The sequence below is a fragment of the Spodoptera frugiperda genome, chromosome 25 (assembly GCF_023101765.2).
Source record: "Spodoptera frugiperda isolate SF20-4 chromosome 25, AGI-APGP_CSIRO_Sfru_2.0, whole genome shotgun sequence".
Classification (NCBI taxonomy): Eukaryota; Metazoa; Arthropoda; class Insecta; order Lepidoptera; family Noctuidae; genus Spodoptera; species Spodoptera frugiperda.
In genome coordinates, this window is record NC_064236.1 from 6,999,475 (window position 1) to 7,025,224 (window position 25,750).

Here is a 25,750-nt window from a genome sequence, read left to right on the forward strand (position 1 = left end):
GTTATGTAACTGCTGTGTTTACTACTACATTGCAAACTATACTAGTTTACGCAAGAGATTTGTTAGTCAAATTAGTTTTGTAGATACCATTATGATCCTAGTTAAAAATGCAAATACGATACAAAGTAATAGAAAGAACATACCTTTGGTTGTTGTTTTTTCCTGGCCTCGCTACGGAGTAAAGAGCAGCGTAATGCATTTCTTTCAGCTACGCGGCGAACCGCCGCCTCCTCAGTCTTGGGTCTGACACCCGCATCCCATGCCCTGGGTGAATGAGAAAAAGGAACATAATGAAATAACGTTTATAAAGTATGATAAAGAACACAAGCAACAGACTACGACGACAGCAGCAAAACAAAAGATAACGAAATAAAAATAACGTCCAGAAACAAAGGGTTGAAAAACTAGCAAAGTAAATGAAGCGTTCATACCTCAGCGTTTCAGAAGTGACTAACTGTGGTTCGATGGCGGGCGGCGGCGGTCTGCCGCTGTTGAACAACTGCTGAACCGCCGAATTAGCTTTGGGCGCGTTGATCGTTAGGATGAGCGGCGTCTCCAGTCTATCGGAAATAGTAAATGTTAGAACAATGCAACGATAGAGCTTCACCTGGTATCCCGTCCACGACAAATATTTTCCTCCACTTTTTTTGCTAGGTTTATAAAATTTATAAAACGAAATAAAAACGGTGTTTCTCATTCATTTTAATGCAAATAACTTATGATTTGAAATATTTAAAAACTAAGCTAGGTAATAAAATATGACTTTTGCTGTTGGCACAACGGAAAGCTAATAATTTGCGTTAGCAGTCTGGCAAGCCTTTTAAAGAGTAAAACAAATCTGATATTTATTCAAGCAACGAGAGTAAAACGTACAATTTTCAGACTGGCTATTCATTTTTCAAGCTTAAGGTTTTATTTGTGGATAATATTAAGTACAGAAACCGTTGTAAACCACAGCTAAGTACGTAAAAATTATAATTTGTTGTGGCATTGTATTCTATAGTGATTGACATACCATTACGTGCACAATACACGTCGATAATTACATTTCAAATGCGCTGTTATTAAATTGTCTGACAAGGGATGACTAACTAACATTGTATTGTCAAATCCAATATCAAATTCCCAATCAATGGGAACTGTTAATTAACTGTCACATAGATATACAGTGCTAATATTAACATATACTCTGTCTGTAAAGACAGTAAATACGATCTCAGATAACGTATTTACTCCCTGGTTTGCTAACTGAAGTGAAACATCTACGGTTGCATTTATGTGATCAACAATACCGACATGTAGCTTACTAGTACTACATACTAATACAATTTCTCCTACAAATACATTTAATTAAATTACTGCTGTTGTGTTAGTTACGACGTCTGAGTTATGTGGCCTTTGTTTATTATCTAGGCTTTAATCGCAAAATAAAGCTGTTTTTAAGAACATTTCAAAGAATTTGAATTTTTAATACTATCAGTATCACCCACGTGAACTATTTTATTATTGTTGTTTTGAAGGAAAATTTGATAAACATGTTTTCAATCAAAATTAGATTCTAGTGCGACCACGCTTCATTTTAAAAGTGTTGTGAAATATTTCAATCATGAAGTTTAAATATTTTGCCAGGAAGTATTGCCGATAATATTTCAAAGATGCGGGATCATAAATCTGAACTTTTTGCTCGACATAAGTTTGGAACGTGTCACAACGTCACTCGTAATGTGTCGATGCAGCCACCGTGCGGTGTCGGTCGAGTGATGTTTGCAAACTAACTGACAGCAAATAACGTTCACCGCCGCTTTAAGTAAAATATTTACATTATTTTGAGGTGAAATTGTAGCGTTGTCGCTTAAACTTGTTCATAATTAATTTTAAATGTCGAGTCTGGAGGTCACAATAATTATCACCACTTTGGAGTTTTATAAAATCTGCCACTTCAAAAATGAGATAATACTATAATCCTAAAACAAAAGGTTACTTTTTCATGTTTTTCTATAAATAAAAAAAGAAACAAGATAATCATAATTATTTGTTAAGGTTGAGAAAATTTCAAATAGAAAACGGATTAACACCAACTTTTGTCGGTGACTATCACTATCAATTAAACAAAAATTGTTTGTTTAATATATGTACGTTATCAACGATAACAGGTATTACATCGTATTGAAAATGCGGAATAATGAAATTGATGCTGTTAAAAAATAAACCAGGAAAATGTGTATTTGAAAATAGAAACGCTCAGGCGTGATAATTGAATGGGATGATAATAATATTTCGAAGCGACGGAAAACTGAAAAAGTACAATGCAATTTTTTTAATAGTAATAGTCCGGTCAAATTAGACGTTTGACCCACGACAAATAGGGTAGATGACTAATTTTTATTTTAATGTCCGTCTTGTAGATTATTTTAAAATATTAGACACGTATTTTTTATTTTCTTACGGAAACAAATACTTTCAAAGATATATCGATTTGAAATATCGTATGACGTCACTTCTAGGTACGTTTTATACTCTATAGTGACGTAGTTAGCTCCCACTAAACTTTGATTCGTGTTATCTAAGTATTGTTATCTTATATGACAAAATAAAAAAATACGTGTCTAATATTTTTTCATTACCTAACTGACGGACTAATTAGATTTTTAATTTTCATACCCCGTCATCATCCCTATTCACACAAATTGGTACAAATGTTCAATTCACAATTATAAACATTGTGAAAAAAAATTAGCGGGGTAAGAACGTCCTAAAAATGTGTTTTTCGCAATTTTCTTGAAAACAGAAAGTTTAATCTCAAAATTATCTCAGATATAATTTGTAGATCAGGAAATTTCCTATAAAAAAGGTATGAATATTTTTGTATGTAATAAGTTAGAGGGGGGGGGGTCACAAATTTTTCCACTTTGGAAGCGACTTTCAAACAATTGATTTTGACGAAAAATGGTTTTAGAAACCTTAATTTTTTTTTTAAAGTGCTATCCATAGACACCCTTCACGGATATGCTAGATGAATTGGGACTTTTGACACAAAGTTTATGATTGTGATTTGAACGTTTATATAACAATTTTCAGCTAGGTATAAAGTCGTGGGTTTACTGAATTTTTGGTCTAATTTGACTGGACTATAAAAAGGACAAAAAAATTTTTGTACGTCGAACAAATGCCGCGCGAAATTCTGATAACTTTTTCATTTATCTCACACTATCGTCAATTGGAATGGAATGACACGAAACACATTGGACATCGGACCTCCTTGTACATTAAACATTCCTATACCTGTGAGTTCCGCTTGTGGAGTTATATTCCTTTTGTTGTGTTGTAGTTTCATTATTTTCAGTTTGAGTGTGAACCGTTTCTGGTTCCTTCTTTGAATGCTCATCCTCCGAATCCTTTGGTCTTTCTAAAAATCGTACAGACCGTGGTGTGATGGAACCGTCTTCGTCGCTGGCTGTGGTCGTGGACCGCTGATCATCGTTCTGTTGTTAGAAATAATAAATTAATATCTCTGAATGCACGGATAAGAATAATGTTTAGTGTAAAAGTGTACGTATTATTTTGGCATATTAGTTAATGCTACATTGTTTTATCCACCTTTCCAGTATTTTGTTCTCATAAGTATACTTACAGTCGGTTAGGTAACTACCGTAGTGAAATTTAAGTAATTAATTTAGTGTGCTTAACTGAATTGCTTTTCGTTAAACTGTACTGAACAAAGAACAATAAACTTGTACATTTGTGTAGTTTAATCGCTTAATAAAATGTAATAACCTGTTCATTTATGTCCTTGTCGGTGTCCAACGACTTCCAAAGCCTCCCCCCTTTTAATATTCCACCCCGACGCTGCGGTAACGGCGAGCACTCGGAAGACAGTCTGCCATCGGTATCCGCCGTGTCGCTATCTTCGCCTGCGACAAAATAAATCTAGATTTTTCCTGCAATCTTAACAATAGAAAAAAAGCACTAGAGCTGAATGCTGAGAGGACCATCGTTAAACAGTTTATTTGTTTTCAATTCTAGAAGAACAAGTTCGTCTGTAGTAAGGTTGGATAGCAAGAGCTACTTCAAATTGCAACAGTTTTATTTCCAATTAAGATAAAGCATCTCTTTCGCTTTGCTACAAAAAGTACTTCCACGGCATATTCTTGGGATTACGTAATTGGCAAACAAAAGTCACTAATTGCTTTTTAAAGTACTTGGACTTCTATTTAAACGTAATTTTCTACCGACTAAAATGTTTACGTGAAAATTCTGGTTTTTATGCTTTTCCAGAAAATATTTTGGTCACGCAGAAAAAACGACAGACTAATCCCTAAAAAGGATTTAATTTTTTTCTCATCGGATATCTTTTTTCTTATCGAATTATCTTCTAATTCCTCAATATTTTCTTAACCTAGTTTATTAGAACGGTTTTGGACTTATTATTTTAGTTTGATCGCCTTTTGGAAATTGTTTGCGTGAATTTAATACCTAACGGCACAGTTGACAATTAGTCAAATCACTACTTTCATTAAAATGTCAAAAACTATACTTTTCTACGTCAAATAGCATATTATCGATTACCTTAAATTGACGAGAAAAAGAAACGAAAATTAGGAATGTCGTCAAATCAATGAATGAGAGAATTATTGTATTTGATTCTTTTTATTGCATTGTTGCAGTTGAAATAAATTAATACACATATTTACTATAGAAAATGACCTATTTACCTACATTCCACGGCACTAAAAAAATCAATAATAATTTCCTCTAATTAATGAAGTTTACAGACTCTTCACTGAACTTGCCCCCATCTGTTTCCCCTTTGAATTCAATGCAGTCAAAGCTATTCAGTATTCGATCTTTTTTTATCAATGGCAATTAAAAGCAGGCCGGATCGGAAATAGAGCTGTTTCCATTCGTGTCGATTTCCAAGGTTGAGGTTATTTTCAAATATAGGTGACCTGAAATTCTTAGCTGACACGAAATAGGTACTTAATTTAGGTTCTAGACGTGTGACTTCATTTCGAAATAAAAATCGAGTGAGTCGTGTATACCGATATCAAGTTATAATTCAATTTATGGCTAAAGATATTCCCTGATCAGATTTAACTGGTTTGTTTGTTTAATCTCCCCATATATGAGAATAATAATAATTAAACAAATTATGCTGTCTCATTTAATTTCTATTATTCAACGGACCTCTGTGCTTCGTATGCTTTCCAAAGATCTTGGATCATGTTTGTATCATAATGAAAAGGTAAATTAACACCTGACAAAATCACAAAAGTAACAATAATAAAAATGAATTTTCCAATGCATTGTGACATGTCACACGATGGTCGCCATTACAGATAAATCGCAATACAAATGAACAAACATACAAAAAAAAAAAAAAAACATACAAACAGCCGAACATAGTAAAGTCGGTAAAAATGAGATGCATTGTGACATGTCACACGATGGTCGCCATTACAGATAAATCGCAATACAAATGAAAAAAGAAAAACAAATGACATGTCAGTGACGTCACGCTCTAAATGACAAGGATAGCAACATGCGAGTTTTCCTTCTATAGTAATGAAAATGTTTTTCCCATTGGGACCACTATATTCGCCATACGAGAGAGAAAAAATCAAATGACACATAAGTGATCCGGGTGAACCATAAATAATGTAATGTGTAGGCAGTGTTTCTCTATGCCAATTTATTTAATCAATTGCGGTTCAGAGGTTTCGTAGAAATGATTATAATAATATCTTTACTGCTATGTAATTTTACGTATATACAATAGATACGTGGGCGACGAATTTTAAATCGTAAGCCTATAATATATTCTATACAAATTTAGTACCAAATCGCCCAAATTCCTGAAAGGCTGTATGGAATCACATGATTATTTTTTGTGTGTTAGCTGGATGAACTACTACTAAAATATAATCAGATTAGTTAGTTACACCATTTAAGGTTTTTCTCAATGCTTGTGATCTTTTGTTGAGTTTATTCCAACCCAACGCAATTGCAGAATTAATTTAAAACGCCATGAAAAAGTATTTATGCGAATGAAGCCGCGGGCGAAACGCTAGTTTTGAATAAGTAAACACAATATGTATCGTACCGTAATGCAGTTTGCCGGCGGGTCAGAGAGCAAAAAGTAATATTTTTTTTCCATTTGCCATTTAATTTTTTCAAGAGAGTAATAAAATAAAATGATTTCTACGTTAAAACGGAGTTTGCGTAGGTATTTAAGTACCATCCCAATAATGGATCACATAATTGTCCTTAATTGTATTATGTTGAAGAAATTCGCGTAATACGATACACAGAGATTTTATTCGTTCATTTTTTGGTAACAGAATTAATAAATGGTTTTCTTCTCGTAAATATTGGTTTCCTGTTTGTATGAAATTAATATGTTACTTGCCATGTTGTGGATACCACCAGAAATTACATCACATCAACAGCCCTGGGCTATAAGGTAAATGCGCTACTTCTGACCAAAGGCCTCTTCTCACACGGATAAGGTTTGAAGCATTACCCTTTAAGCACCCTGTTAAATATCCAATTACCGTGGCCCTACCCACTAGCCCGTGGCTACAAATCGAAAAAAAATCTATACTAAATAAGGAGGAGCAATCGTGTGTTGACTGTCGACATATAATACGACACGAGCGGTACACGGAAACGACAGAGGCGGTTAAAGGGTTACCACACTTTCTAAATGCATTGCGATTTCAAACTTATAATTTGAAATTATAAGCCCAGGCTTCCTCACGATTCAAACCGCCTCGTCGCGCACCTGACGGGAACAGGGCCGGACCTCGCGGACGGCCAGTTCGGCTTCCGCAGAGGGCGCTCCACGGTGGACGCCATCATGCGCGTGTGGGACCTTACGACGGGGTCTGCAGTGTCCAGGGGTAAGGTCGTCGTGGCGGTGTCTTTGGACATCGCCAACGCCTTCAACTCTCTGCCCTGGAGCTGCATTTTGGAGGCACTACGGTATCATCGGGTGCCTACCTATCTCCGTCGTATAGTCGAGGCTTATCTGACGATACGCTAGTACTAGCACACGGGAGGTCGCACCAGGTGGCGGCCGACTTGATGACGAGAGCGGTTGCGATAGTCGTTGCAAGGATCCGGCAGCTGGGACTCGAGGTGGCACTTCATAAGTCCGAGGCCATGTGTTTTTATGGCCGCGGGAATGCGCCACCTCCGGGTGGGTTCCAGATCATGGCAGGAGGGGTTTCCATCGGCATCGAGGTGACGATGAAGTATCTGGGACTCGTCCTCGACAGTCGGTGGAAATTCGAGGAACATTTCCGACGTTTGGCTCCCAAGTTGGAACGAACGGGGGCTGCTCTAAAGCGGCTCCTACCCAACCTCGGGGGACCAAACGCCTCCTGCCGGAGGTTGTACGCGGGGATTGTGCGGTCCATGGCCCTCTATGGGGCCCCGGTGTGGGCACCAAATTTAAGGCGACGACCAGCTCGCGCGCTGGTTTCATCCCAGAGGGTCATGGCCATTCGGATGATCCGTGGGTACCGCACGATCTCCGGGGAGGCGGCTAACCTCCTTGCCGGATTACCGCCGTGGGATCTGGAGGCGAAAGTTCTCGCGGACGTATATAGGTTACGTGCGGAGGCGCATCGCCGGGGCGAAAATCCGCTGCCGCGTCAGATCAGTGCGTGGCGGGATGAGCTCCGGCGGGATCTCATGGCGGAATGGAAGCAACGATTGTCGCAACCGAGGGCTGGGCTCGCTGTTATAGCAGCGGTAAGTCCCCTCTTTGAGGAGTGGCTAGAGAGGCGTCACGGCGTCCTCACCTACCGCCTGACGCAGGTGCTTACCGGACACGGAAGTTTCGGTAGGTACCTGTTTCGGATTCGGCGGGAGGAAACGCCCGGGTGTCGGCATTGCGTGGATCACCCGGAGGACACGGTGGAGCATACAGTAGCGGTGTGCCCTGCATGGGCTGAGCACCGCCGTGTCCTCAGGGATGTGATCAGCGACGGTGACCTCTCGCGTCCGGCTTTGGTTCAGGCCATGGTACGGAGCGAGGAAAATCGGACGCCGTCTCTTCCTTTTACGAAGCGGTCATGCCAGCTAAGGAGGAGGCGGAGCGCGACAGGGATCGATCCTCCTCACGTCCCAGCCGCCGCAGAAGACACTCCGGGCGTCGGGGATCGCGTGACGATCTCCGGCCACCGTAAGTGCGGGTCTGCGGACGGCGAGTAAGGGTAGCTCGCCGCCCGACCACAACCAGACCCGTGCGTACGGCGCGTCGCGTTCCGCGCGCGCCTCAAAGAGCCAGACCACCACAGATGGGGCCCAGTTGGGCTGATGCCTGATCCGGAGCTGCGGACAACGTAAAAGGTTACCGGGGCTCCGGCTCAAAGCAGGAGAAGGAACGGGGTGGTTTTTAGTCAGTAAGAGTCTGACACTCCCTCCCGCCTCACCCAAGGCGGGAGAAGTCATTGGATGATTTTCCCCCCTCAAAAAAAAAAAAAAAAAGGCTTCCTCACGATCTGTCGTGTCTAAATAATCTTAGAAAGTACTAACTCGGAAAACGTCACATTGATAGTAATGATATATTCATTACTATCAGATTACGCATCAGAAATATAGATACTTAATGAATTTTAAGATCCTCATTATTGATCGTGGTGTTATTTGTGAAATCGTAAATGAATTATAAGGAATTTATCCTTATAACTTTGGTGCTGTCATTTCACGGATGGTCGAATTAGATATGGAAATGGGTCAGGGTCCCTGAGAGACCAGCAAACAACACGAGAAAGGGTTTAGTTTAGTAACATGACAATATTTAGGAGATTCACATAATCATAGGTACTTAACGTACTTGTAATGTGATAATTATTTTGTGAAACGAGATTAGTCCGACCTTTCATGTGGTGGCCTTATCTCTCCTGTTTAAACTGTGTAGGCAGGTCCTCTTTATATAAGTCCGTAATTAAAAATATGATAGGTACAGGCTTACAATTTTTAGGTACGAATTTGAATATTGATTTCTGACATTTAGAAAATAAAATGTTATTTGCTAAATTTTGTTTAGGTACATAAGTTCGTCTCTGATTACACACAAATGTGGTTTAATGTATTTACATTTGGTGAATGGGCTCGAAAACGCGGCTCGCGAATAGCCAGGTAACGTTATTAGAAAGATAATCTTATTACTTACTCATACTATAACTCGTTTCAGTACCTTTGTGTGTGCGGTATATAGTCCTAGCTTCGCGGTCTATTAGTAGGTAATTGGGATTCATGGTGTAATTGGTGGAAAGCATGTGTCTGCACCTGCACCTCTGCTTATCCATTCGAGAATCTGTAATCTTCCCCTGAGTGATTTACAGTGTTCATATTTGCCTTTAGATTATTTTCTTTCTGCATGATTACATAATTGCAAGTTGTAGTTGAATCGGTACGGATAAAAAAGGAACAATGTCCACGTTTGCCTTTCTACATTTGTTCGCACAATATTTATTCATCAGAACAATGAAACGTACACAGTAATAGCTCGATACAAAACGGATGAAAAGGTTATCTGTTCATTTCAAAATAATTTATTTTGGGTCCGTGTTACAGTTTCAATTCATATTGGGATTGTAACTTCAATAAACAAATAAGTTTAAGTTATGATGATATCTATTTTAAATATCAAGACCATTGACTGTTCACTTAGCTCTCAAGAACAAATGCTTAGATCTGGCCTAGATATAGGAACGTCACAATTTTCTTTATTTCCTCAAGGCATCTCCCCATAACGTCATTTCTTTTAGATCAGGAATTTCTTGACTGCAGCAGATATTTTTAATCATAAGATTATTGCGGTATTGCATTGCTATCGGACTATCGGGTCAATTCTGCAATAGCTTCGGGTATGGTCCCGGTGTAGAGAAAAGTTATTTTTCTATAAAAGTTAGATTAAAAATATTATGTAATTTTAATGTATGGATTTTTGTACAGAATATTTGCAAGTTTCATTGTAACAGACAAAACAATTGACCTGCTCGCTACTTGGTTCATGAGTTGAGTTCATGAATGAATCAATCATGCTGTAATTGATCGTCTGATGGAGTATTTCAGAATGGTAAAGCTCGATGTATATTGCGGTGGGAATTATGGCTTATTCAGGTGCACTCTCACAATTTATGCAGATTTCGTAAAGCCAAAGGGCATGCCTCGGGAAGCGCGAAAATGTTAATCGGTATCGGTACAGACACGCAATTGGACTAACAAAAATAAACCATAAATGATTCGTGACATGAATATCAATATTTTTGTAATGTTTATCCTGTATCAGAGCAGGCTGCAATTTTTGCGAGTATGATTTCAGAATGCAATAAAAGAAATGGTTTACATTTGCATGCTTTTTTGTGGCCAGTTGCGGATACCGCAGTCAAGTTTCGGCTGTGATGAAACAGTAGGCTGCAGTTTTCTCGTTTGTCGCAAAAACGTACGTACGAGCTGCCTGGCGTGATATTCAGTCGGCCGCACTCTCCGTTCCACCTGGCTAGCGCTATTTTAAAGCTTTAGTGGGACCAAAAACTCGTAATAAAACAAGGTTTTCTATACAACAAAATATTGTTGTTCTGAGTCCGGGTGTTACGTGTATTTGTTTACGTTTGTAAACGCAACTACAATGTAAGAGAAAAATCCGGCGTGTGGTATAGTTTGTAAAAATGTCTGTATCCTCATTTTGGTAGCAATTTATGTAAACTTAATCCATTATTACGATGAAGGCAAAATGTTGTATCACAAATATTCCGATACATCGATATTCCTAATCTTAGTAGGATGTCGGTTTTTTCCTAGAATACCCTCCTGCTTTCGGTAATCCCACGTATAAACTAATTCTTACAAAATTATGATTAGGTCGGGTACAATATGCTCATATGAAGGCACAACATAATAATAATATGTTTTTAAATCTATAACAACGTATAACTTTAACTACGTTTAAAGCATTTTGTTCATAAAATTGTTTAAAATATACGCTATAAAACTAGTTCAACAAGTCATAGTATTGCTATAATTTTGGCGACCGATTTGTCACTTTACCCAGTTACCCTTTTATCATTACATTTTCTCCAAACAAAGCAGCTCATAATTCTATATTATCTAGTGACCTAATCCACTCTCATCCTTCATATAGGTTTTTGAGACTAGCCGTTATACCAAACACTTTGTATACGTCAAACTTGGCAGTTTTACCCTTTAAAAAAAGATGTCGGTTAGGTTCACCTTCTCCACACATCTTTTCGCTACATTTTTGTGACCTGGATTTTATTTTCTTGTATCAAGATTAAGGGGACATAACATTTTAAAGAAGGTCTCCACATCGTTCCAGAAATACGGTTGACAAGTTGAAATGTAGTGGAGGTGTGCACTGCGGTCACATTTGTCGTCTGGCCATAAGTAAGTGCAAAGTCAAGAAAGAGAGAGGATAAGAATATAATATATTTTAGAATCCAATTTTAGGTTGAAACAATGTGTTTTACCGTTGAAGAGCGTAAGTTGATGTTTTATTTATAATACATTGATATGTCCATATAGGTCTTCAATCAATAAATTATTAGCCCTTTAATCGACTAGTAATAGCTATCTCGCCAATTTCCTTGTCCATGACCAAGTGGTTAATACCTATTTCTCATTAATTGTGCATTGACTTAGTTATATCGCATGATGATCTGCTTTATAATTGAAATCCACATGTCCTTGTGTATGTGTATTCGATTAATATATTACGAATAGATTTATAGACAAAGCTGTTATCTGATTGTTCTACGTCCATGCGATTGTCTTTGTTATGCGGATTAAGGACGCATGATGATTGTCTATTATTTGACGAACATAATACTGACGGCCTTCGCACGCACTGACCAATCAACCAAAATGAAGCATTATTTTGTCAATAGGCGACTGTGACATATTTCTACACTATTGGGTCGCGAAAATAACGCCATTGACACGTAGAATAAGGATTTTACTGCGACGATTTTCCTTAATTGAGGTCCGTTAGGAAAAATGTCCGTTGGGAAAAATGAGGATAGGTACAACTTATAACAACATAGAAGTTAAAGACACTATCTAGTTTTAAAAGTTGGTAAAAAGCGGTCAAGCATGGATGGGGCTCATCTTATCTAGTTTCTTGGTTTTTTTTTTTGATAAAATGTACCTAAATAAAACTCTATTCTGTCATCATAATTATCATCATCAACTAAACAAGATTATTTCATTGAGTTTATTTCTATTAATAATTCGCGCTGATTATAAAATTCTGAACTAATTTTGAACTTATTTGTTTAGCTTGAAAATTTATTAATATTTTATGAGCCTAATATACATACTGAGGGAAGGTAAAGGTTAATTCCTCTGAACTACTAACACCGAGAAAACAAAAACGAATTCTTAAATCGGACGAACGATTTGTACGGGTGTTGAGTGGTTTGGATTGAAGTTTTATTTGGTTTTGGTGGATGTGTGTGGTGTGCGCTAACGACCGGCAGTTCGTATGTTGTAAAAAGCTTGCAATAGACTCACTAGTTAGCGGGGCTGATGGCATTTCAGGCTTCGCCTCTTCCACACAGATCTCCGGGTTGCACTCTGCAAAAAAGAAGGTAATTTCAACTGATTGCTCCACTTTATCTGTCACATGTGGGCTTTACTCTAGCTGTGACGTACTAGCCTTTAACGCTCAGGTTTTTGGCTCGTCAACAAAAATTTTAAAGTATGGAAATTTGAATAGCGCATCTGTGCGCATATCTGATCTGGAACGACTGCGGTGTAGTATCGCATGTCGATGCAACACGTTGGCTAGACGTTTCTCTTACATTACCAAGTGATTTTTAGAGGTAGTGCTTGAAATTATTTTATAATATTTCAAGTCTCCAAAAGTTGAACCATTTACAATAGTAGCAGGCCTAGTGTTGTGGTTGTGTGTGTAAATTAGTATGCAGGTATGCTAACATCGCATACTGGAATGAAATTCCATATAAACTGAGTGATGAATTGGTGGCACGTTACTAATTTAGTATTTCAGTTCGTTTTGTTTTGATGTTGAATACGAATAGCTTGCGGCATACTTTATTCGTTCATGTGGATTGTTATCATAATCAGCCATTCGTTGAATACCTGCATATATGGGACCGATTATAGGAGGGTAAATCTATGTAAGTACCTCGACTTACTAATGAATAATATTATATTTGAAATTATCTGGCAGTGTTGGGATAGCTGATAAGTACACAAACCGTTTTACATTTGTATTTTGATTAGATTTTTACATTTGATTTATAAAGAATGTGTAATACAAGTAACATTAGATATAAAATATATCAAATGTGTTTCATAATATTATCTGTCGCTATCAACTTCACAAATCACATAGCAATTCTTGTAGAGAGGTTACATGATGACAATTTGGTTCAATAACCTACGCCAGCCGCTACGAGTGCTACGAGTGCTACGAGCGCTACGAACTTTGATCTACAATATCTTACTTATTATTTAGGTAGTTTGATGAAATATTATCGCCGCATTTCATATCTTTCTTAGAAATTCCACAAAGAAAAATATCGGATTATTATTCTAGTACCGAATAATAAATATTGTTGGTAGAAAAGTACCCAGAATCTCAACTTTACTTAAAAAAGGTACGCTATGAAAGCTATCTTCATAGTTCTTATAAATCTCTTGGATTGTTGCTACCAATTTTATTCTGATCACATAGCAACAGAGGTTCTAAAATATAATATTAATTGCCCTCAAGATGCTAGCTATACGGTACTCCATACGTAGCCAAACGCCAGCTTATTAACATAAACTTAAAAAGAAATATACGAAGATATCTCAACTGTGAAATTTAATTTCCCAAGAAAACACATGCTGGAAATGTATTCAACAGATTGAATAACGTACAAAAACATGGTATATTTGCGTATCTCATTACAAGCATGTTAGTGCAATTTTCCAGCCGTTTTGTGTCGTTCGTTCGCGACATTGCGTCGCTACAAAGAGTTACATAATACTTGTACGTGCATGTTGTACTACAAAGTGAAGTGGTCACCGCGTCGACTGGTAGCAAACACGTCGCGGGAGGGCGCTCCAGCCGCGTCCACCGTCCACTGCAATTTAGATTTGCAATGCATGAACCTGATCTCGACTCGTCCGCCATCGAATTTTACAACGCTCCGCTTAAAAGCCTTTTTCACTAATTGACTACAACACCTGTGTCCTCTAAAAGGAATAGTAAGATTAAGCGTGTGATACCGAAACATAATGAATACCATCGAAATTTTTTTTGACATAATTAAGTTTAAGTTATTCCCGCAATACAACACTTCACAATCTGGCTGGAGAGGCTTCTATTTTTTGCAAACTTTGTGAAATCATTTTAAAGTCAGTGCTGTTTCTGTTTAATTGGGTTTCAAATAAATAACTTTATTCTGAAAAAAGTACTAAAAGGGGTAAAACCGTTTCAGGAGCACTTATTAATTAATTTTCATCTATATATATAAAACTCTTCCGTTACTGAGTGACTGACTGACTGACTGACAGACAACGCACAGTCGAAACTACTGGTCGTAGACAGCTGAAATTTGGAATGTAGGTTCCTTGGGATATGTAGGGGAGCACTAAGAAAGGATTTTTGGAAATTCAACCCCCAAGGGGGGAAAAGGGGTAAAAACGTTTCTATGAAAAATCTTATTCCTTGGGCTTATAAACTTGAAACTTGGCATGGACACGTACATAGGCAAGTAAATATGTTTGACATTATAAGTTTTTTCAAACTACCCTCCAATCGTGATTGCGATTGGGTGACTGATTTATTAACGCACAGCCGAAACCGCTCGGTATAGGAGTCTGAGATTTTGAACAGAGGTTCCTTTAGTAACATAAGTGAGCACTAAGAAGGGATTTTTGAAATGTCAACCCCCAAGGCGGGGAAACGGGATAAACTGAGCTGGGGCTGCGGGAAAGTTCTAACGAGATACCGTGGCCCCGGAACGCAAAGGGCAACTGAAGGAACGAGGTGGGTTTTAGTCAGTAAAAGTCTGACACTCCCTTCCGTTCCACCCAGAGCGGGAGAGGTCATTTGATGATTTCCCATCCTTAAAAAAAAGACTTTGTATGACAACTTTCAGTCGTCTCTTTAACATACATAATAACATACATAATTATGTACATACATGCATAACATTAATAACATCACGCCTTTAAATCCCTATTTTGTGTTAACACTACCCATACAAACAGCTAAAAGGAAACAAGTGAAGAGACGAAATTTGTCCGCATCCATTTTCACCTAAATAAACTACTGAATCGATTTCAAACATTCACCATTAGAAAGCTACATCATCCCTGAGTAACACAGGCTATATTTAATTCCAGTTGTAACAAGATTTCAGCCTGTGGAAGAAAAAGCCCTGTCGAGATCATTAAAAAACGCTATATAATGGGTGTCCCAAAATTAACGCAAGATTTGAATTTGCCGCCATTTGTGCAGTGAAGTGTTGGCAACCCTGAAAAAAAAGCAATTTGACAGCTAACAGTATAGGGTTATTAAAAATGGAGCGTTACACGATAGATTAACGTGTCTTCATTATTAAATAATATTTCAAAGACATTTCCAGGTCGTGTACTCTCTCGTTTCGGTGATCAAAATTGGCCTCCTAGATCGAGTGATTTAACACCATTAGACTTCTTTTTATGGGGTTATTTGAAATCACAAGTCTATGTCAACAAGCCCACAACCACCCGTGCATTAAAAGAGGAGATTCAACGCTGCATCAACGAAATTCAGCCACATTTATGCAGAATGGTCATGAAATTTTCAACAAAAGAGTGCGCATGTGCATGCAAAGCCGTGAGGCCATTTGTCCGATGTGTTATTCCATACATAACCCTATCCTATGTACTTTACGAGTCAATAAAAATATAAGTATCAAAAGACTAAAAACGGCGTTTTCTATTTAATTCAAATCTTGCGTTAATTTTGGGACACCCTATATAACCGAATTACACATGGGCGAAGCCGCGGGCGGAAAGCTAGTGGTTTATAAATTAATTTTAAATATGCTCTACTAGCTTCGGTCAAGCAGCTTCGCCTGTTTTCCCGTGGAATAAAAACTATGCTTTCATCTAATAGTAGTAGTCAGCTCATACAATGTCTGAATACCAAATTACATCAAAATTCGTTCAGTAGTTTCAGCGTGTTTGACCGATAAATATCCAAACAAACAAACTTTCAAATTTTGTAATATTACAGTGACTACGTTTCATGAATTTTTTGGGATTTAAAAAAAAGTCGAGCAACGTCTCTCTAAATAAAAATCAGTTCAACACGTTATTGATGGTCAGTTATCGAGTTACCGAAGTGTATAACAGTCAACAGGCCGCTGCCACCGCCGCCGACCTCGCCGCTCAGCTCTAATTAATAAAAGACAAAATCGATGCCCACGGCGATTTTTTATAAACGGCTTGCACTTTTTAGTACTTTGGGTAAAGCGACTAGGGTTAAAATTTTACTGTACCTTTAGTACCGTAAAAAGAAGACGGGTACTAATATTTTAAACTTAACTCGAATTTTATGTGGAATTATTTTTTTCAAAATACCTCCCTCGTTGTCAGATAGGCGTATCAAAATCATATCAATGGCAGGCGTTAAATTTAATATGATTTTCAAATTCTATTGAATTTGACAGACGGACAATTAAAGTTGATGTCGTAGACCTATTTATAAATTGAAACACGAATATGAAGTAAACAGGAAAGACCAATTTCGTTTATGTTTTATTAAACGGCCCCGCTAGTAACAGTAGCCGGTTAAATAAAATAATTAATTTACGCTCGTTCACGCTGACCTCGTTTTGCTAAAAAGTTTGAAATAATTATCTACGATCTGTTTCCAAAAGATAAAATGAACTTTTTTAACATCCAACGTTTTATGTTAAAAATTTTTGAAAGCTCAACCGTCCGAATCTGTTTGCCATGGACCCTTGATAAAGGAATGTAGGTATGGCATGAAATGTTTATTGGTCGAGCGGGAGGGAGGGAGGGACTGGAAATTACCTGCGTGAAAAAACAAAATGTATAAGCGTGATATAATGGGGAAGGCAGTTGGAAGCGTTCACAGCTCAGTACGTCGATACACGTTACGTACACTCCCAACGTGTCTCGAACGGTCCACCGGCATCGTTAGCAGAGGAACAAAGATAAATAATTGTTTCGTTACCTATCTCTAGTTAGTAACGTTGTGCAATAATTGCTTCACGGGTTCGTGCAATCAAAATTTAATAGAACACTTCCATTTGTAGCGCAGTATTCCTAGCACCCGTTCGAGGAAATATGCGCTTTGTGTGCAGTACCAGGTGATAATATGATTGATTAATTATTCAATTTGTGGTAATAGACTGTGATTATTGAATATTAGGTATTCATAACAGTCTGAAGCGGTTAAGGCAGTTAATTCAAACAGAATGTAATAATATAGTGGTTTCAACCGTATCATCTTACCGTAGATAGACTAATTTATCGCCTCTACTGCACGTCCATACATAGGTACATAATATATGTATTCTAATTCATTATTCGTTTTAGACAGATTGTTATTTTACATTGTGTATCTACATATTTAATTTCTACGAAACTGTGTATTTTAATTTGCCCATAATTAAGTCATTTAAATTTTGACACATGTAGGTATGTAGATTGGTATTACAGCTGAAATTAACACAGTAATATATTAATTTTAACAAACAAAAAGTTTGATACGTTGTTCAGGAGTTAAGCCTAACAAACGATCCTTCGTCACTCTGACATGATTAGATGAAGGCGCATACCTACAAGAAAATGTCTTATCAGTTACAAAGATATATTTCAAGTTAGTATAAATAACTCAGGCCGATGAACGACGCTATAAGCTTTTAGGCAATTAACAGCAAACAATTAAACGCAAACCAATATTATATGAAGATGGTTTCCAAGACAACGACATGAAATGAAACGATTTTCAAAATAACTTAATAACAGAGCTTCTTCACTATTGATTTTACTAAGTACTCTATTTTTAGATGCTTTAAGCTTGTTTTTGAAAACATCTAGTAACATTAATTATTATATGTTATCGGCTTATTCACGTAACTGTTTGACGAGGAACTCGACTAGTTTCAAGCAATACTAGAGGCTCATGATCAGCATTCTGTGACACACGACGCGGCGATTGTGAATAAGCCGATAACATATAATAATTAATTTTGTATGTCTCACGAAAGTTACAATAAAATTACATCTAGTAACATTTAAATGATTAAAACCATTATGTTTTACATTCGTTGATACGCCTCCCATAGGACTCGACGCCTATTGTGCTAACTTGGACAAACTTTCACGCAAATGCTAACAACAACTACTTATACAAAGTTTCAATTTAATCGGATAAACGACAGACGTGAGACGTGCGGGTGCCAATTCATGGAATACGAGCATACGGACATTTTGTGCGTGCTAAGTAGAAGTACCTACTACTTAATATTTTGCTGAAGTCCAAATGGAATATAGAAGAGAATATAGTAATAATTAAATCTTCAATTAATTAATTATGTTACAAAGACCTTACACAGATGTCCTTTCTTACGCCTAACTAAACATTGACCTAACGATAGGCTATTGTTGAAGTGTCATAAACAATAGACTTAACCAAGAATATCGTTATTTACGTTTGCGTATTGGGATCTTTAAATCTAGACATCTTCATTTCGGTCACGTCCAACAGCTTTCATAATAAACTGCCAGTAAATTGTGCATGATGTGTGATCTGGGCAGAGTTGGGTCGAGTCAAGAACACAAAATTCTCCTTAGATTTTCTTTGTAGCTTTTTAAGAAAGTTATAGGTATTTTTTCTTGTTTATAAATTGTTAGGAATATAAAACACGTAACGAGCGCTGGAGCCGTGATTAAACCTATTCCGTGTGAGAAGAGGTTTTTGATCAGCCGAGGCCACTTGTAGGCTGTTGAATTAATGGATTATGTCTAAGAACTACTGAACGGGTATGTCTTGATAAACACGGTAAATTGATCACCCTTATTACAATTGGAAGCTTATTAAACAAAAATAAAATCTTAATATCTTCAAATTATGTATTTAATAAAAAGAGAATTGGTAAGCTCGACACTCTTCAGTCGATAGAACGTTCAATTTATTCTTAAATAACGTTCATATTCCGAAGTAATAAGAGTGGTTTTAAGTTGTTCAAATGCCACTCAATTGCTGCCACGAATAAAAAATTCGAAGTACCGTTTAAAAATACGTAACGTTTTTACTGAAATGAGCAAACATTCCGCATTTACCTGTGCTATTTGCCATTCAATATTCAATACTGAGGTTTCGAAGTGAAGTCTTTTGACTTACTGTCTAACTTGTTTGCACGGAAGAAGATGAGAAGCGAAAATATTGCATTTCGTATAAGCAAAGGGGCGTGTGATTTAGATCCCACTACGTGATACCGATATTTTGTAAATGCTATCACTATTTTTGGGTTAGAAATTTTGTGTCGGTAGTTTTTAACGTTTTCAATTTTGTGACAGGATTTCATATGTGATGTTGTTTTAAATTCGGATTAGATAAGTTTTTTTTTAAATCTTTGTACCACTCTAGGTTTTCTTTTGTATCGTGAGTGCGTTTACAAACATACAAGTTCACAAACACATGACACTGAGATTCGAAACAACAATTTGTGGGTCACACAAAGAGTTGCTTCGCGCGGGATCTATTTATTAAAATAACGTCTTCTTTTCACTTTGATATAATTTAAAAGTAACGTCTTTTCTTATATTTTTTGTAGGAACAGTTTCTTTGTCTTCGAGAGAGAGGAGTAATAAAATACAATTTTCATAACAGTAACGTTTTATAGCTGTCTTAACTAAGTGTTTCTTGGTCTACTATTGAGTTTAATTATGTTTTATTATACGATGACGTTGCGAACAAAAACAGACCGACGGGTTTTGTTTTAAACTGTAGATATTATGTATGTAATTATTGCTGTTAAATGAATAGATATACCTACACATTTTAAAAAAAAACTTTGCCCTACACTATTTTTGGATAGGATTTTCTCCTGTGTTGTGGGTGCGTTTACAATGACACATGACACTTAAACCCGAAACAATAATTTGTGGAACACACAAAGAGTTGCTACGTGCGATAATCGGACCCGCTACACGCTACGCGGCGGTCAAGTCAATTAATACCTCTAATTGAATTTTGATATATGTATTTACTAAACGCACTTTTAATATTGAATTCATAATTACATAAAATGCCTTCAAATATAATTTGTGATATTAAATTGTATCGGTAAATAATTATACAAAGTATCATTCAGTTTCATAGTAATAATTAATGTTTGTTGGTTTGAATTTTGTGAGTGGTGTGTATAGATGCATTTCATTTAAATACCTTATTATAAATTACGAACACATCAACACAGGACCAACAGCACTAATTGTAATTACTGTTATGAATAGTAGTTTAAACAGTCAATTAATGATATGACATGATTGTAGGAATTTTGCAATGAATTTCAGCTATACTATATTAGTTTTTCATGGCCTCGCTTTGTGTGTTCTTTCCGCACATTCGACGGTCAGTTTATACTGGTTAGTTATATTTTTTTTTGGAGTGGGAAAATCATCCAATGACTTCTCTCGTCTTAGGTGAGCCGACGAATGGGGAGTGTCGGACTCTTACTGACTCACAAAAACCACACCGTTCCTACTTCTGCTTCTCGAACCCGAGCTCCGGTAACCCGCTAGGTAGTCCGCAACTCCTAAAAAGTCGGAACAGGCATCACCCCACCTACTTATATTTTGGGCTTTACTTTACCTAATACGTCGTCTACAAACGGTTGACTAGTCAAGTGCCTAGACTAGTATATTTTTAAATAAACAAATATCTGTTGTTTGTCGAAAATTTACGAAATTTTCACATAGGACGCGACGCCATCGTCACCGGAGGGACGTGTTCAGAAGGTGGAAGATGGTGGGTTGGCTCTGTGCCAGTTCTGATACATTCGCATTGTAATACCTCTGTTGTGGCTTTCTTTGTTAACTTTGTTAAAACCCTCTGAAGTACTCGTTCTTAATGTTATGTCCCATGGTTTTATTATCTTCTTGTTTCTGTATTTCGTCAAGGAAAAAACATTGATATCGTTTTGCGATATTTAATCATAGGAAATCAATAGTTGATTCTGTACAGCGGTCTCCGTATCAGATGTTGCTAGGTAGGTATCACTGTCAGTTAATGTGTTCAAAAGCAATTTAGTCGTTCCCACAATCTTAAAGTTTTAACTTAAAATATACTTAAAGAAAAGCTAGGCGTAAAAGGATTACTTTATGCTATTGGATATTTTAGAAAACTTGTAAAAATACTTCTAAAACGGCTCAGACTTAACAATATACGAAGTTGGCCAGTTATTTTTGTTACGGTATGTTATGCTAAAACTATGCCTCGAATATTTAAATGGTGATTTACATTTTTATGTATATCTTAGATAAAAATGTACCGAAAGGATTTCTCGAAAATCAAACCCTAACTGGGTTACAGAGGACCGGAAAGTTTATAGAGCGGAATTTACTGGACTTATTTTACTCAAAAGTTGCTAGATATGATCGCTGAGTAAATAGTAGGTATGAAATAAATTCGGGTTCTCGCGTCTGTCTGTTTGAAGACGATTATCGTAAAAATGTATTAAATGTTTATCGCTCTTCCAGAGTGACGCAATCTTTTTTGTGTTAGAAATTGATAAAAGTGTTATTTATCTGCAAACTTCTTCTGAAATATTGGTAATTATAAATAATATTAGCGCTTCTGTAAAATATAAAGCAATAAACTACTGTTTAGTATACAATCGAATGGTTGGGACACAGCTTGTTTCAAACACATTTATCGGTAGCCTTTAAAAGCCTTTAGTAAGAGGTAATAAGTCCATTTGTGTTCATTCTACTGCCTGTATTGGCTCCGGGAACATGGCTGCCAAGCGACCAACAGAACCGGGTAATTTTATTGAGAGTAGCTTTCCCGCGTCTTGGAGCTATGAAAAAAAGAAAGAACACTCGTCACTCAATGGAAGAAATGTTGGTCGAACACGAGCGAGAAATATATTACCATTCCTATATAGTAAAAATGTATTAATCTGAAGAAAATGTAGCAATAAAACGATAGTTGTTTACGTATTTCAGCGGCAGCCTCCTTGAATAACATTTGTGTCAGGGTTCATAGTTTAAATATTGCCTTCGCTTTGTGAACATGAACTTGTTAAAATTCAAAACGTATTGTGGCTGTATGCGGATGGCCAAACAACTTTATGATGTTTGTAGTGTTCTGTTTTCTGTCCGTGTGTCTGTGTGTATTCCACAAAAGCCTTGATGTTTTTGATTTAAATGTTTTGTTAAAAATAGTTTACGGCGCACTAGTTAAAGTGTCGCAGCGTTTTGTGTCAAGTTCTCGTTCTGTACACACTAAAGCCTTAAAGTGTCCTCAAACAGTTTTCCGACTTATCATCTCTCGAGGATTGTGTGTTGTTTTTATAAATGAAAAGTCGCAAGCTATCACCAACTTTAGTCGGACATACTTAGCTGTATTTATTTAGTTGAACTTAATTTATTAGCAGTATTTTGTTTTACTTCTTTAAGAAACTATTAAAATTCGGTTCCATGGTTTTATTTTGATATTTGACTGCCATATTTTGTCTTTACAATTAGTTATAGTAGTGAATTTATAAGCTATTAGAAGTTAGTACCGTACTAAAATACAATAACAAAGTTATAACCTAATGGCTAATAGCCATTCCTTTAGATAAACTAATCTAAAGGAAAACATGAACTAAATAAAATGACCTGATCCACTTAAAAAAACCTTGACTACTCCGCTACTCGATTAGAAGTCTAATCAATTTAAGAACATAATTAGCCGTTAAGTGGAAGTTCTAGATATCCAGCTCCCTTGGCAAGTATCAAGATAAATAAAATTATGTTGTTTACTCAGTAAAGTTGTGATCGACGTCTACGATGGAAAATAAATTATTGGAAGCCACCAGAGAATGAGTAATAAATAAAAGTTTTATACAGTTAGGGAGTTCGACACGGAGTGAGGTGTCGCGACACTATTTTGCTTGATTTTTGAACGTCGCCGTCGCTCGCTCGTCGCTCGGAGATCGCACCTCTATTTTTCGTCACAAAACCTTTGGCTTCGTATCCCATTTATACGGAGCTAGTACGAGCCACGAAACAAAAGGACTACTGTGTCCGTCACCTATGAAAAAGTTCCGAAGCGTTGGCTAAATCACTGCATCCACCCGACGTACAATTTTTCATTGTTCAAGTATCTTTCAGTGATTGACTTTATTTGTTTTTAACTTTTGACGTTATTGTCTGCCTTAGTTGAGTGGTTGCAAGAGCAACTATCGGGCAAAGTGTTATTGAGTATTTTTGGGGGTTTTTATGATTTTTACTAGTACCGTAGCAATGGTATTTGAAATTATGCCTGGTTTATAGAAATTGTTATGCTCCTGAGGATGTTTCGTGGAGGAGCGAAGCATGTCGAGTGGTATATTGCATGTTATATGTATGTATTTTATGTTGCATCTCCGCTGCATGAGCATTTGATTGCGAGCGCGAGGGCGGTGCTGTACGCCGCATGTTAAAAATAAATGTATAAGCGGAATTAAAACTAAAAATCTTACTGTTTGTTAGAGAAATTGTTATTTTCAATAACTCGTTATTCACGGCCTATATCACGCTTAGCAGGCTGAATAATTACCGTCCTCACTGTAGGTCTGACGCGACGCCAAATTCCCGGGGGCAAGACGCGCGACGGCGACGCTAAAATCTTGTCGCAGACGAAGCCACCGGAAAAGATCTATTACTGTGTAATATCTGTTATATTATTTTCTTTTTCCCCGATCCGTCCACGACTAGGTTATACTTTAACAAGATTTAAGTTTAACGCGGGAAGACGTCAATCTTGTTTTCGTCGCGTCTATATTAGGAATGGTTAGATACTGAGATTCAGGTTGATAGCTTAACCTTTAGGTCTGCTCTAGTTATAACTAAGAAAATTGTATGCATATTACATTATACAGGTATCTACTACACAATTATCGTTATTATACCTTCGACCATTATGGAACGGTTAAAAATGTGCGAATAATAAATAAATAATTGGTTTGCAATTGTGCAAGATTTCAATTTGGTACATATCAAAAACAATTACCTATGTTAATAAATATTGATTGAACGTAATAATGTGAGTGCAATAAACCCATTTCATGTTATTACCCAAATGTATTACATAGTACTTAATTAACTGTATAGTTTGAGTTGAAAAGTTAACTGAAATTATTCGAACAGATTAACCTAGAGTAATTAATCGACTTTGGGACGGGCCCATATCACAGTTATTGCATTTCTATGCTGGTAATCCACAAACACATTATTGAATGCGAGTCGGCCAGTTACGTTCTATTCGGATTAAACCCGTTTTATCGATACCCCATTTCGAATTGTGTTTCATAAATCCTATCCTCAAATCATTTTAGCTGAACTGAATTCCTTTGTGATTTGCTACACTAAAAGGTCTTTCCAAGCGTGTCTTGGTAAATACGAAGGTTAGGAAAGGTTACAATGATAGCTAGTATGAACGCCTGGTTAAATCCGTTACGTCAGGGTTCGTACTATCTAGAGAAACGTTTGACAAATCGTGAGTATTAGAGATATGAGGACTGCGATTTATCTAGCATGAAGATGGTTCGTGGCTATACATATTACCTACACACATGTCTATCCCAACTTATATGTTCTCCTTTCAAACGTGTAGAATATAAAAATAATGTTGTGTCACAGATAAAATGTCTAAATATCTAACATCTATGTCGGTGACATCGATGCTTGCTTAATTTTTACACGACATAATGTAGATAACCACAGAGATAGATAAAAAAGAAAACATGATGAATGAGAAACTGTACGAAATGTAACTTGTTAAGCAAAATATGACTATTATCATAATCGTAATAAACAGTACCCAAAAGCATTTACGTGAGGGCTGACTGAAATCAGAAAAAAATTGTGACAAGGGTTTAGTGGCACGGTTCTAATGAAGAAAACAACAGGCTGAATAAAGCAGTGCTCATCCAGTCACACAGGAGCTCTGTGCTCATATTAACATACTCCGCGTTTCTCGTATTCGCGTACATTGGCGCGGGGCAGTGAGTGTCAGGATAAGTTGGCGGCTTACAATTCGAGATAGAAGGTCTGGCGCCGCGCCAACTCCTTGCCATGTCTGTCTTTGCATACGAATGAGTGTGCCTAAGGAAACCGTAATTAAAAAATATCTTATCTGCTTGATTTTGGTGTTGAAGATACATGTGGCCTTCATTTCATAAATCGTTATGTTAAAATAGGAAACTTTCTATCCTATTCTATACGAAAAATTATGAAAATTTATGAATGTGTTAGCGGACTTTTCCCGGGAAAATCGTAGCGCGAAATTTACTTATGTATTTGTTTCTGCTTAGAACATTGTACTCGAAATGTACTTCGGCTTTCGAACAAATCAAAGCACGTGTGATTCCATCTTCTCTGACCGGCAAGTTTTAGAAGAGTCTCGCAAGTTTGTAAGAATGCATGCAACTCCTGCATGCGTTGTCGCGGTGTCGACAAACTACACAACAAAACAGACAGATCTATGGCT

General features: G+C 37.0%; 1 protein-coding gene and 1 long non-coding RNA gene across 5 annotated transcripts in view; one reads left to right on the plus strand and one right to left on the minus strand.

Moving 5' to 3' along the window:
* Positions 1–25,750, plus strand: part of LOC118261815 (uncharacterized) — a 123,330-nt gene that overhangs the window by 19,628 nt on the left and 77,952 nt on the right. The window lies entirely within an intron of this gene.
* Positions 1–25,750, minus strand: part of LOC118282310 (uncharacterized) — a 122,098-nt gene that overhangs the window by 19,052 nt on the left and 77,296 nt on the right. For 2 of the 4 annotated variants that reach the window (XM_035572706.2, XM_035603529.2), the window contains exons 3-7: positions 12,544–12,606; positions 3,775–3,911; positions 3,283–3,482; positions 456–560; positions 144–264 (exon numbers count right to left, since the gene is read on the minus strand). In XM_035572706.2, the coding sequence (XP_035428599.2) occupies positions 144–264; positions 456–560; positions 3,283–3,482; positions 3,775–3,911; positions 12,544–12,606 (626 nt within the window). Of the gene's footprint in view, positions 1–143; positions 265–431; positions 561–3,282; positions 3,483–3,774; positions 3,912–12,543; positions 12,607–25,750 lie in introns of all 4 variants that reach the window. The other 2 variants (XM_035603454.2, XM_035603373.2) reach the window with 1 other exon arrangement.